Source organism: Melanerpes formicivorus, unplaced genomic scaffold, assembly GCF_026170545.1.
Source record: "Melanerpes formicivorus ecotype bairdi unplaced genomic scaffold, bMelFor1.0.p_v2 SCAF_2984, whole genome shotgun sequence".
Classification (NCBI taxonomy): Eukaryota; Metazoa; Chordata; class Aves; order Piciformes; family Picidae; genus Melanerpes; species Melanerpes formicivorus.
In genome coordinates, this window is record NW_027145335.1 from 1 (window position 1) to 14,819 (window position 14,819).

A 14,819-nucleotide genomic window follows, 5' to 3' on the forward strand; every position below is an offset into this window, starting at 1 on the left:
ACTGGCTGTGGATCATGCACTGCCAGTAGATGGTAGCTTGTAGAGTGATCTTGTGAAAACTCTGAAACCATTGCTGATGGACCAAAACTGCTGCCTTTAGCTCCCTTTTATTTCTGACTCACAGTAACTTCTGACACTTTCAAGAATCTCTCTTGCAATGAGTCTGTAAAAAATGTGAATTCCATCAAAATGCTGCTTATTATCTCAGTTAAGCAATATCACGAAGCAGCTGCATTCTGCAGCACCACACTGCTTTGCTTTTGGTAAATAAATCCAAGAGTGAGTATTCCTGCGGTTATAGGCCTTTTTGGGAACAGGCCCTTATCTTATATGCCTGGTGTTACAGCTACACTGTTTATGTAAGAAAACAACAAATCAGTCACTGTGTTTACCTCTAATAAATTATTGATAGCTCTGTGAGGAACCCAGAGTGGAGTGCTAGTGCTACTGAAGTATGCAATCTCTGCCCTGCACTGTGCTCTACACTGCTGCCAGTAACCCTCCAGGTTAGAGTCAAGGTTCTGGTTACAGACTATAAAGTTCTTAACAGCTTGAATTCCATCAGCATTCCTTCTCTGTTCTCCTGTACATTCAGCACTAAAATGTTTCAGGCAACTTTGCCAGTGATGAGACTTTAGAGGGTCAGCACATAGGGTCAGACTGATCACAGAAGCCAGCCCTCTCTGCCTGGTGGCAGGGCTGGCGATAGGGAGCATTGTTCATGCTTCTTGACAGTGATCAGATGGGTTTTCTCCTCTTGGAGAGTATTTCTTGTTGCTGTCTGGTTTTAGTTGCTGATGCTATAAAATGATTACGGAGCATAAACTCCATATAATGGTGAATGCTTCTGACTCTAAATCACATGTAACAAATCTGGGCTCTGCATTGCTGGGCACAACATGCTTTTGCAATCCATAATAAACCACTTAGGCACCTGTCAGTGTAGTTAAATAATCAAAGTGGGACCTGCAAAGGTGATTTGTGGATTTTATTCTTTCTCCTCTCTGTATCTGGAGGGATCTGGCTTGAATCCATTCATGCAATGATTTTAAACCCATCTGCACTCACTTGACTTGTTCTGCCACACGACATGTGTGGATAAGCAGCAGCCAGATGTTGCATGTCCCTCTGTTAAACCACATGAATATAAAAGCAGGAGAGATTATTTCAATCCTAAAAGATAAAGCTGTTCTCACTGTTCTCTTACACTACCATCAGCTATTAGACAATACTCAGTGCAGCTCACTTTTATATCTAATGCATACTTAATTAGAATTGAACAGAATTAGGTCTTTCCCAGTTGCTTTAATAGTCAATATAATTATTTCAAATCTCGACAGGAAAAAGGCAAGAAACAGATGCTTCCTTTCAACTAATTTTTCTCTGGAGAGATAAAGAGTGGTTATAGATTTTTATGGCTTCTCACAAGAACAAAATATGGGGAAAGTAGCAGATTCATGAATAATTAACATCAGCTTAAAGAAGGGTTCAGTGTTCATTTTAACAGAACATACAAGCCAAACTCTAATCCTTTTCTTTGAAATGCTCACAGTCCCACCTGCAAGTACATGCTCTAACTACTGAGTGGTTGACTGTCACTGAGGCACTGAGTAACACTGCAAAAATAATTTATTTCTCCTCTTAAGCCACCTTTAAAAGATGGAGTAGCATGGACTTCTTTTATTTACTCTGAGTAGTGTGAAACCACCAGGGTATATTTTCAAGGATGATGAAATGTTTATATGCATTCAAAATACTCTTGTGAAGGAGGAGAATCTGTAACAAACACCTGGCTCACAAGCTGAGGCTTAATAAAGTAATATGGAAGAGGGAATATCTTGGTTCACTGCTCAAGCAGCAGTCTCTAATTGTCCTTATTAAAAAAAGGCACAGTTTCTCTCAGCAAGTTCCAGACTATGGCATGGTGCAAACTTTTCTTCCTCCTGCTTAGATGAACAGACTATTGGAAGTAGCACATTAGAAGATACAACATAAGTCAGTTTCATAGCTTTTTGCTGTGTTTGCTAAGAAGTTCTCTTGCTTTCAATCCCTCCTGCACATTAAGGAGGGCCCCTTTGTCCTTCACCTCTTTGTTATCTTAATGTTTTCAACATGGACCAAATAAACTTTCTATCCATATACAATCCTCCTCCAAGCAATTACACCATTTAACATTGACATTTTCACTGCAATTTGTTTAGCAATGGAAAGACTGGATAATTATTGAGATATGGAGGAGAAATACTACTTTCAAGTTTTTCTGGCAGGGAACCAGTAAGACAGGAAGCCTAGACTGGTTTTCTTTCTTCAGAGATAAAGAATCATAGAATCAATAAGGTTGGAAGAGACCTCAAAGATCATCAAGTCCAACCTGTCACCCAACACCTTATGACTACTAAACCATGACACCAAGTGCCACGTCCAATCCTCTCTTGAACACCTCCAGGGATGGTGACTCCACCACCTCCCTGGGCAGCACATTCCAACAGCTAACAACTCTCTGTATGAAGAACTTTCTCCTCACCTCGAGCCTAAACTTCCCCTGGTACAGCTTGAGACTATGTCCTCTTGTTCTGTTGCTGGTTGCCTGGGAGAAAAGACCAACCCCTTCCTGGCTACAACCACCCTTCAGGTAGTTGTAGACAGCAAGAAAATATCCATATTTTAACAAAATACTTTAAGAATTAGATAGATAGATAGGTAGATAGATAGATAGATAGATAGATAGATAGATAGATAGATAGATAGATAGACAGACAGATAGACAGATTAAAAAGAAAAAAAAAAGGATTGCCTGGATTCAATAAAGGTATTTTGGAATATATCTAAATACCAATTTATGGAAAGGAACAGATCAAATTCGATTATAAATTGACATCCTTTTCTTTGAAGGAAGATCCAGGATCTGTATTTTAAGTCCTGTTATTACTGCACACATAAAATTTAGCTACTGGCTCTCCCAGGCATTTTTATCAAGGCAAAACATCAGCATGGGTTGGTATATCACCACAGCAAAATGAATTTCAGTGTTTATCAGCAGTGGGTCCCTGCCCACTTACTGACAAAAAGATATTTATGCTGCAATTGCAAAATCTGAATGTCATAAAGATGTAATGAAGTACTGTGCACACAATGATCAGACCTTAATGAAATAGAGAGAGACAAAGACTAAGTTTATGTTATTTATTTTAAAAAGGAAATACTGGTCTTTCACTAAAATGCCCCAGCTTGTACAATTCAAGTTTAGATTTCAAATGCCCCAGCACTTTGGACCCAAATTGCTATGATCTGCTAGAGGCAGAATAAACCATCTCGGTATTTAAAAACAAGGGGAGGGCTACCATCAGGCTCGGAAGCAATCCTAGCTCTCGTGCACAGATCAAGGGATGCTTTCAGAAGTCTCCAAGGGCCATAAGGTATTCTGGTGTTTAAAGATGAAGGTCAAAAATATCAAGCAGCAGAATTCCCTTTTGGTGCAGCTAGAGCATTGAGCCAGCCTAGATATCTTCAAAGAACCTCTCTCCTAGCCACATTTCTGTTCTGTTAAAAATAGTACTTTAGGCTCAGCACAGAATTACTAGAATGAAGAAATGGCTCTGAAAAAGGCATAGAAATGAGACTAATTGCTTATGACATAATCTGTCAGCATGAGAAGTTTCTATCCAGCCTGAATTTACCTTCAAGTTTATTTCTGGAGGCAGGGAGATTTATAATGCTGCAGTCATCTTTGCTAGTTTATGAGTGTTTCATTAGCCACATAAATGTGTAATCTACTTCTAATCTGGCCCAGCTCTTGCCACAATGTTGTTTTATGACAGTGAGTAACATGAGTTATGTGTTGTGTTTAAAATGCTTTTTTTCTTTTTTCAGTATTTAATTACTGTCCTTTTAATGCCACATTAAATATTTGAATACATGAGGACGGGTTTATTGAATGTAAATAAATATATCCAGGCATGTGCCTTTCTTTTAAATGACTGTGCAATTTGTATTAATTTATGTTTATGATCTAGAACAGGCTATAATATGGACATTAAAACCTCAAGTACATTTCACTGTAATTCTGTTTGAAAAGTGTCAACTTTAAGAAGCAGCTTAAATGCATAAGAATAGAAAGGATTCTTTCAGGAGAGCCTGGTGTCTCCCTCCTGCCTCACCACCACGAGTTAACTGCTTTACCTAAGAAGCCCAGGCCAGCAGCTGACAAGCCCTCTTGCACACCGGTAAGACTTTAATGAGAGGTGAAGGTGCTCTGAGCCTTGCAGAACAGTTCAAATAAAGTGTGACACTTGCTAAATAAATCATAATGGCATTTAATATGGTGACTTCTCAGCAGTCATGGACAGACTTGTTTCACTCCACTCCTACTTCACGTTGGCCAGGCTTTAGCCACATTTTGCCAGGAAGCCACACAGCCATTTCCTGGAGCTTAGTGGTCAGGGTCAGAAGGCTTTCTGGGAGAAGCAGTGGCCCAGTTCCGCTGTCACAGCTGCTCTGCTGCTGCGCTGAGCTAGCCAACAGTTAGCCCATGTGAAACACAAACACTGAAACTCATCTGGTTCCCATAAATGTCTCCTTATTGGATTAAAATTTAGAAAGACTGCCCATGTCAAAGATTTACCAAGGTTTAGGACTAACCTCCATCAGGTAGAAATCCTCTTTTCCTCAGTGCAGTTTAGCACAGCATTGCAAGGGATTTAGACATTCTTTTGGGCAGCTTCTGTCCAGGCTATCATGCAGCTGGGATACAGGCCAGCCCAAGCCAACCAGCACAATTTTGCTGTGTATTTTATTACAGTCACTAAAGACAAAATCATTCTTTTTATAAAAATTTCATCATAGAGTACTTATTGACTGTTCTGCTGCATTTTGTTTAAAGTGTGAATATCTCAAATGGCCCAAGTTTTCAGTCACTTGCACAGCAAGTGACATCTGTCATGATCTGGTAACTGACTAACAGCCAGGGTTTCTTTCAGGCATTTGAGCCGTGGAAAATTCTGGAGTACATAATGGTTGGACTGCTGGAGCTCAGATTCATTCTTTGCTTACAAATCAATAGGTTTATGAAAGAATCTAAATATACTTTAAAAGGTCACAGTTAGGATGGAGGTCAAATCTGACTGTTAAGGAATAATGAAAGATGAGAAGAAATGAAACAGGACTTCTGGTCTCATCTAAAGCATCAGCCATTGTTAGAAACTCTTTACAGGGAGCACTATGTACCCTGCATGGACAGTTAGCCAGCATTCACCATGGCAAATCCATGGCCATAATTAAAGCCATTTAGCTTATGAACCCAAAAGTTTGATTCCTGTAGGAATGACTCCTGAAAATTAAGCGAAGTCGCTGCTACCTCCCACTGCCCAGTAGAGAATTCTTAGATTGTCTCAGTGCTTGGAGAAAGTGAATTAGGTCTTAACTAACTGAGTCTTGTGGAATTAAAGAGAGATTCCTAAATCTAACACACACTTTCCTGCCATAAATTCATAGATTCATAGAATGGTTTGCATTGAAAGAGACCTTAAAAGATATTCTGGTTCCAACTGCCCCCCAGCATTGTGAGGGACATCTTCCACTAAACTAGGGCGCTCAAGGCTTCATCCAACCTGGTTTACTTTCATCCCCTTTATTTTGAAGGCATAGTTAATAAGGACTGTGATCTCTGATTTGGAGTGGAGACTGTATTTTCTACAAAGGATACATATCTCAAGCAACAATCAGGAGGGCACAAGAAAACCCTCTGAAGAGTTTCCCTTTCTCCTCCTGTGTTTATTGCTTTAATCCATGTTGTTCTGGTTAGTCGCACTGCAGCGTAACAGCAACTAAGTGACCAAATTACTAGATAGAGACAAAAAGGATGGAGACTGCACATTTGCAACCAGGGCAGGCAGTGCAGGGGCACTTCCATCACACCAGCTGACCAAGAATAGGGCTATTTAGCAAGCTCCTTTACAATGATATTCTATGTTAGAATTTCACTATATCACATTCACACAAAAGATGAGCACAACTCCATCATCCTGCACATGTCAAACACAGCTTCATGGCTTTTCCTTATTCTCAGTAAAAATACTCTACACTTTATATGAGTATCTTAGTAAGATTATTTTTTTACTGCATTACGTTTGTCAGAACATCTTGTCAGCTAATACTATCTTACAACAGCTCTGTGATCTCCCCATAGTTAGAAACCAGTTCCAAGGCAGCATGACTTCCTGAAAAAAGTCAAAGTGGACTCAGTAAAATGAAATTTTAGACTAGACTAGACTAGACTAGACTAGACCAGGTTGGAAGAGACCTTTGAGATCATCAAGCCCAACCTATCACCCAACACTATCTAATCAACTAAACCATGGCACCAAGCGCCCCATCCAGTCTCTTCTTGAACATCTCCAGTGATGGTGACTCCACCACCTCCCTGGGCAGCCCATTCCAATGGACAATCACTCTTTCTGTGAAGAACTTCTTCCTAACATCTAGCCTAAACCTCTCCTGGCGCAGCTTGAGACTCTGTCCTCTTGTTCTGGTGCTGGTTGCCTGGAAGAAGGGACCAACTACGAGAAATGTTCAATGCCAGTAGGTGGCAATGCTTAAGAAGAGACCTTTTCTTTTTTGGTGTTAGGTGATATTACAGGGTGGAACCATGTGTTTTATCCCACTGATAGTCCCAGTGTAACCACAAGCAGAAAATAAGCTGCCTGCATGAATTGATAAGAGGGTCATAAATACTAAGAAAATTATAACATGTGTGCTAGCCTGACAGCAGACCATGAAGAAAAGTCAGGACTTCACGAGTTCTCACTTTTTAACTCATCCTCTGGTGATTTTGCCTGATATTTATCTAACTCTGTGATAGTTCCTTCTCCACTAGTTCTGCTTTTCTCCTGGGAAGATGCTAACAATATTAGCTTGGAGCACAGAAAAGTGCTGAGCTTTTTTTTAAAATAGCAGCAATCCTTGTTCAAGCAGCAAACCTTGTTCAAGCAGCTTGAAGGAGCCTGTTTACAGCTGTTCCTTGGTGTTACTCTCTGGGGATGCTTCACTTTTGTAGCAGGAAAGTGTGCAGGCTAAAGTCACTGCTGGAGCTTCAGGAAGGTGATGAGACTGTCTTATGAACAGTAGTGTTCTGCCCTCTTTTCACAGCTCCAGGAAGCAGAGGGCAGGTGGCAAAAGAGAGCAGATGGTCATGGATCATGTGATCAAAACAGAGGCAGATAAACAGAAAAAATGCCTAGCTTAGATAAAATACAGAGAAAAGGCAGAGACTCAGATGTAACACCTCCATATTCTTATTTCTCCTGTTTTGGGAAGGATGGACCAGCCTGCAGTCATCTGTGCCCCTCCAGGATGCTACTATGATGTTGGGATACACAAAGAAAGAAACAGATTAAGAAAAAGATTAGCAGGTCATGCCCCTATCTGCTCTTTGTGGGTCTGTTTAGTGCAGTGTTTGGTTGCAAAATGTGTACTTTGTGAAAGACAAGCAAGATTATTCAGAGCAGAAGACACAAAACAGCATCTGCCTATCTAAAGCTCCTCCCTTCAGTGCACCAGTGGAGTGACTCTGACAGGAGACATGCAGGATGGCAACCTGAGGAGAACCTGTGCACCAAATTGGCCCCATGGTTTTTGGTAAGTGCAGTTTGCATTAGAAGAGCAGCATGTCCCAAACCTGTCCCAGACACCCAGGTTTGCCTTCAGAGAGGATGCAATTTGCAGTACTGTCATAAGTTGGGTTTGGTTTTTTACAATTCAATTGCTCAGTGACATTTTTGTAGGGAGGCAGCATGAAGTGGGTCCATCTTCTTCTCAAGCATTTTTAAGCTGAGAACTACACACACACAGACATGCACTTATTCCTCCCACTGCTGGAGACAGAGAGACTATGTTATTTTCTCTCTCTTTAAGACAGGGACATACTTTTTCCCAGACATCCAAACACTGATTTTTAACAGACTTAAAACACATAGTCCATTAATCTCTGCTCAAAAAAGTTGAACTGACATCAGTCTCATCAATTCTGCTTTTGAGATGGGTATCAGTAACTGGTAATTCTGGGAGCCTTCAGCACAGCTCTAGCAGAGCTGTATAGCCAAAGCAGTGTAAGAAAAAGCACGTTTTGTTGTGGGAAATGGGCCTGCAAAACTTAAATCTGGAAGAGGGTTTAAGAGCCAGTGACAACATAAAAAGCATAATATTTTAGTTCCCTCACTACATTTGACTTAGAAAATGCTCTTTAAATTCTATTTACATAAAAATGACAAGCACTGGCTCACAAGAGAAAAAAGATTGCACAAAACAGCAAATGTTTGCAACCTTCTTTTGGCAAGTTCAAGCTGACAACCTTAGCTTTTAATCCAATCCTATGATACATTTTTCTTAATCAAAAGGAAAAAAAAATCCATAAGTTTTTAAATATCATCCCTGGACAGCTGAAAATTAGCATTTTAAATACATTTTTTCTTTTCTCATCATAGACATTGACTCTTTCCTGGGGTTCAGGGTTTGTGTTGTGCACACTCACAGGAAACTAGATGCTGCCTAATTATGAAACTCTAACCCCGTGGATTTCCAAAGTCCATGGAAATTTTTCACAATTCTGCCTAAGTCAAATAGGTTTTCTATGAAGGACAAAATTCTGCTAATCAGCAGTAATGGAAAACAAAGGACAACATTTTGCAGATCACATTGTCTCTGGATTTTAAGTATTGCCCAGTGGTTCTTAGAGAAAGAAAGAAGAATTCAGAACAAATACTTGTGCCAAAACCGTAGTAACATTTTGCATCATCTGCAATTGATAACGAAAGCAATAAAATAAGTGTAGCTATGTAGCTAAGTTTCTTACAAAAACAGACAAGAGTTTCATCATGTTATCAGTTCATTTTTAATGACTAACACTACCTACAAAGTAGATGTATTGAGAAGCAACTAGTCTAGTACCAATGAATCAGCCTTACATTTTTTCTGAGCTGCACATGCATTTTATGCACATGAGCCTACATATGCAGCCATAATCATATGAAAACCTTCCCCTAGCCCACCTCCTCACTCTACTTGGGAATGTTTTAGTATCAGAGACAGTGTCAGAGAAGTCAGATGTTTCTATAGCTGCATCCAATGTCCTTTTCACTGATTCTTGCTTTTCATACTACTGTCATGGGAGGAAGGCTTACTGGTTTGTGCTGGCATGACAAGAACTCTTGTATCAAATATGATGGCATGTTCATGATATTCCTCAAGTCAGAGGGAATAAGCTAAACTATTTCTGACACTGTAGCCTTGTTTTAATTCAGTAATTTGTTTATTTCTGTGAGTTATCAGAGTTTCTAATTAAATCAAATAATTAAGAGGAATGATATAAAACTATATGCAGATAGACTCATTTAAATTCTATATTGGCTCATCCTCCCACACCCAATTATGAGCAGGCTGTGCTGTTATTCACTGGTGTTGCAAAAGTGCTCTGGAAGTACTTGTGCTGTGTTTCTGAAATCATATGAAAATGCCAGTACATATTTTTAACATCACTTGGTAAAAGAAGAAAAGGAACACAGCTCTGTACAAAACTGAGCCATGACAACAGGGCTCCTTTTGTATCATTTATATGATAAAACAAAATACCTTTTAAAAGTTCATCATATTTCAATTTTTTAACTACTCTAAGAACACATGAAGATATTCTTCATGTCTTCTCAAATGTACAGTCTGTGTCCAGTCTTCTGCTGCTTCAGCAAGCTCCCAGCAGAAGTACACTAACTAGGCTATAGGATATCCTATCTTGCTGTACATCATTATTGAAGTAATATGAAGTAGAATCTCCAGGCTATTATATTTACTTTTTCATTGAAAATTGTTCATCTGAACAAAAGCAACTTTGCATTGAACACAATCTGCACTTCCCTGATGAGATGTTTTTTGATTGCTGTAGCTTGAAGTGCTGCCTTGAACTTGGCAGAAAAAGCAGCTTGTTTTCACAATACCTACTCTGAATCATCCAAAGGTAGGTGAAGAGTTAACATTCATGTCTGGGTTTCAATACTCCTGCTTTATTATAGCACCTGCCAGTGAAGAACTCAGAGCAATTTGTGAACATTAATCAGCTGAGCCTCATGACTATTCAGCCAGTATGTTATTACACAGACTGGTAAACAGAGATGTGAAAACACATCACTTCTTGGTATGGCTGTAAGAGATGAGCAGTACCTTTGTCTCCCTCTTTGTCCTCTAGCCTGAGGAATTCATGCTTTAGACAGACAAGGCAGAGGAACAAAATCAGAAATTACAAACAAAACTCAAGAGTGTTTATGTGGAGGACAGCAAGACTGGTAAGTGTGAAGGGTACACATCCAAAATCAAAGGCTGCTAACTGCTTTTATTAGCAGTGAAAGCTCTGCCTTGAAGAGAGTGGAGGCAGAAAAGCTGAGACTAAGCTCATAAACTGAGTGTTTGGTCCTCTTCCCTTCAGTGACTCCATGACATGGCATCATGTCATTCTTGTAAATGTTTCAAAGAAAAGTTTTTGAATTATAGTCCTTTGCTCTAGTCCCTGCTGCTAGAAAGGGCTATACAAACATCAGCCATACACTCCTCAAATAAAATTCAACCAGAGCTTTTGTTTACATGGTTTGTCCTTAAAACCTGCACTCAGCTGCAACTTCCAGCCATAGCTGCCTCATTAAAAGTGAACCTTTTATTTTAAACATAGTACATTTTGTAACAGGAAAATCAATATACAGTAACCCAGAGTCCTGCAGACAACAGCTGCAGGACATAATGTGACGACAAAAAGTTGAGAACAGTTATTTTGGCAGTTATATGTTCAGCTAATCTTTCATTTTTGTTTTTAATGGCACCAAACTACAAAGACCTGAGATTTCTCCCTACCTGGTGACTCAAAGCTACACAAAATGAAGAAACTAAGAAACCTCTATTTTCAGCATTAAAGGCTATTCTCTGAAAAATAATTCAGTTGTTACTTATTTTTTCCATTATAGGATACTGTAAGAGGGCAGCTCTTCCCAGAGCTACAGAGAGATGTGTGTGCTGCACAGGAGAAGACGACAAACATAAAGATCTTAATAGAGATTTTGATTCTGATCATCTGTTAATTTCTCTTTATTTACAATTAGAAACAAACTACTCCATATATGACAACACTAAATGCTGAATCTGTGAATAAACTACAGATTTTTAGAACCTATCTATTTGTCCTTAGAAGGTGGGAGATGATCAGTTCTCTAAAATGCATGTAATTCACTTCAATTACAAAATAAATACATTTCTTTGGTGAGCAAGAGGCTAAGGGTGCTAGATCATTTTGTACTGAAATTGCTTTTTTTCACCGTATCCCACCGAGTATATTTTCCTCAGATAATGAAATTGGTTTTTTAAAGGTTTCCAATCCAGATTTATGTGGCAAATGCTTTAATTAAGATTGATATATTCCATTTGTTTAGCTTTGAGATTTTGATACGGGAAGTTTTAACTTGAACTGCATTGCCCTCTAGCGCTGTGACGGGGGCCGGCCGCAGTGATGTCACTAGCACATGCAGTGTGAGCACAGGCAGCCAGCTCATGCAGAGCTGCCTAAATGCTGACAAACCCTTCTTGGAGACGCATGTCACAGCAAGCTAGACAGGGGCACCCTTCCAACAGAACCACAAGTGCACAAGGGAAAACAGTAAACCTGTCTTCTATTCCAGGGACGTCATGATCGAAACAGCTACTTTCGGGACTACAGCCAAGACTCCTGCCTGCTAATTTCTGTTTAAATGAGTTCGTATGAGAAATTAAGCAAGTTTGCACAGCCTATTATTTCTGACAGGCTTCAGAGGACTTCACGCTGTGCAAGTTTCACAAGCTCGTGGCTGACAGCTTGCTGGAGAGATGAGTTCTCAATCTAAACCTGTCCTGGGCTTTGCAGCAACTTCTTGGGGTAAAGAGATAACTCTCAACAGAACTCAAACCATCTGCGTGCTGTGCAAGGGATCCAATCACAGCTTGCTATGGAGGATGATTTTTAAGATGACTACCTACCTTGGTGATAAATCGAATTCATCAATACCTGGATATTTGAAAGTGTCTGCACTAAATAATGGCAACCTCTCTGCAAACAACTCCAATGAGACAGCAAGCAATCTGGATTCACCTGCCTTGGGATATCAGTAGGGCAATAATTGTGGGACTTATCCTAGGTGCCTTTATACTGTTTGCTATTGTAGGTAATATCTTGGTAATTCTCTCTGTTGCTTGCAATAGACATTTAAGAATCCCTACAAAACTATTTCATAATTAACCTCGCAATAGCAGATTTGTTGCTGAGTTTTACTGTCCTTCCATTCTCTGCCACACTGGAAATCCTTGGCTACTGGGTTTTGGGGAGGATATTTTGTGATATCTGGGCAGCAGTTGATGTGCTGTGCTGTACAGCTTCTATTTTAAGCCTGTGTGCAATTTCTATAGATAGATATATAGGGGTGCGTTATTCCCTCCAGTATCCAACTTTGGTAACGAGGAGAAGGGCAATTTTAGCTCTCATAGGTGTCTGGGTCCTTTCCATGGTAATTTCTATTGGGCCTCTTTTGGGCTGGAAAGAGCCAGCACCCAAGGATGATAAAGAGTGTCGTATCACTGAAGAACCATTCTATGCTTTATTTTCCTCCTGGGGTCATTTTACATTCCTTTAATCGTCATCCTCGTGATGTACTGCCGGGTCTACATAGTGGCAAAAAGGACTACTAAAAACCTGGAAGCTGGGGTTATGAAAGAAATGTCCAACTCTAAGGAGCTGACTTTACGGATTCATTACAAGAACATCCACGAGGACACACTAAACAGCACCAAACCCAAGGGTCACAATCCCAGGAGCTCCTTAGCTTTCAAACTTTTTAAATTCTCTAGAGAAAAAAAGGCAGCCAAGACGCTGGGAATCGTGGGTTGGCATGTTTATCTTGTGCTGGCTACCTTTCTTCATTGTTCTGCCACTAGGTAAGTTGCTCATCCAGGGGTTACGAGGGGAGGGGGAGGAAGAATGTTAGTTGTCTACTACAGAAATACCACAGAAAAAAAAATCAGATGAATGCTAAGTAGATATCAATTTGAGAGCTGCAGTGAAAGGAAGGGAAGTGAAAGTAATTTTACTTCTGCTGTTGGCTTTTTCAAAGAGTCATGCTGAAACTTTGTAAAGTGTCCAGTTTGCAGAAAGCCTGCTCATCTGGTAAGTCCTTATCAGTGACTGGGCAGATGTCAGTCAAATCAGGGGGACACTTATCTTCAGAGCTTTTATATATTACATCCTCCTTTGTGGTCTTTGTTTGAATTTAATTTGGTTTCAGAAGCATTTTAATAGAGCACTTTAACAAAAATCTAGATAAGAACACAAAAACAGTTCCAGCACTGAAATTTTCTTGGCTTAGTTTACTGTTAAATATTTGGACTATAATATAGTAGGTCTTCTGGCATTATTAGGTGTCTTAAATAGAAGTGAATCTGCTCTAATGATGAGGTGTAAAACTCCCCTGAGCTTTGGGAAGATGAAAAAGTTACAATTCTCAGTTCAAACATCATTGATCAAATCCCAAAAGCAAACACAAGAAGCCCACTGATCCCCTCAGAAAGGTTCTCATTGGTATCAACAGGTTCAGGCATTTCAGGAGATTGCCATGTGAGCTTTTGGCAGCCACTTTGTTCACTTTCAAATTGAAAACCCTATTGAAGCATTTGATGTGGCTTCTTGTTTGCTTTTTTCTAATTTGCTCTGTGTTCCCCAAGTCCTTGTGAATTTTGTTTTGTATTATCTTTAACAGCAGCACTACCTCTGAAGTGAAACAGCTAAAGACATTGAATTGCTAAGCTTTCAAAAATATATATCCAGACACAGACAATCTGGAAACCTAAATATGGAAAGAGGTGGGGAAAGGGAGGAAAAGCATTTATTAATTTTCTGTATTCTGTTTACTTGGTTACCCTACCAAAACATTTTTGAGTAGTAAACAAATATTTTTACAGACCGATGTAGAAAACAGAGTTCAGCAACCTGGTTACTGAAATGTGAATTTCATACTGAAATGTGATATTTAGATTAGACTCTTAACTGCAAGACAACTCCTTAAAGCTATTGCAGGGTGATTTATGATACCAAAGTATTGTAAACTTCAAAACCTTTATGATTCAAGATCTGCATAAAGCTAATGTTAGGGATATGAAGAATTCCAAACGGAAGGAAAATTGTAAGCAAAGTTCTTTTCACCTATTAATGCTTAAAACCTTCTGCTGGCTCTTTAAGAAAGTTTATAACATAGAGCAAGTTTCCACCTGTTGCAAAAATACTTGTGGATATAAATATGATTTCACCATGTGGTACCAGCAGTAGTACTGGATATGCAGCTAGTAGGTCACTATGCAACTAGGATCACCCTTGATAAGGGAGACTCTGTCCTCAATTTTGAGTTAAGAAAAGAACTTTGTGGGGAAAGAAAAAAAAAAAAAAGGCAAATGGGAATGAATGGGAATGCAGCAGAGAACATCTTTAGCTCACAGAAGCCAGTATAGCTACTGACACTATTGAACAAACAAGAGAGCAGACCAGACCTTGCAAAACATTATGATCACAGGGCAGAAGCAATGTGAGAACCAATTAAGTTTCTTGAAAGAGTGTCAGTTTTCCCTTTGAGAAGTGATTTCAAAATCCCTGAGTTTTTTGAGAGGTTTAATGAGTTGCTGCTCGAGACACTGGAGTGGAGAATTTATTGCTTGTCACAATAAGATTTTTGTCTCTCATATAAATTGTGTGGAGGCAGTAGTGAGGTGACAGGCTGAGT

The 14,819-nt window shown here is 39.5% G+C and overlaps 1 protein-coding gene across 1 annotated transcript; it reads left to right on the plus strand.

Moving 5' to 3' along the window:
- The first annotated feature begins 11,940 nt into the window (after positions 1-11,940).
- On the plus strand, positions 11,941-13,115 carry LOC137440421 (alpha-1B adrenergic receptor-like). Its single transcript, XM_068136686.1, is given in 5 exon segments — positions 11,941-12,156; positions 12,158-12,277; positions 12,279-12,657; positions 12,660-12,934; positions 12,936-13,115. Coding segments are annotated over 5 exon segments (1,020 nt in total). The 5' UTR covers positions 11,941-12,012; the 3' UTR covers positions 13,038-13,115.
- The last annotated feature ends 1,704 nt before the right edge of the window (positions 13,116-14,819 follow it).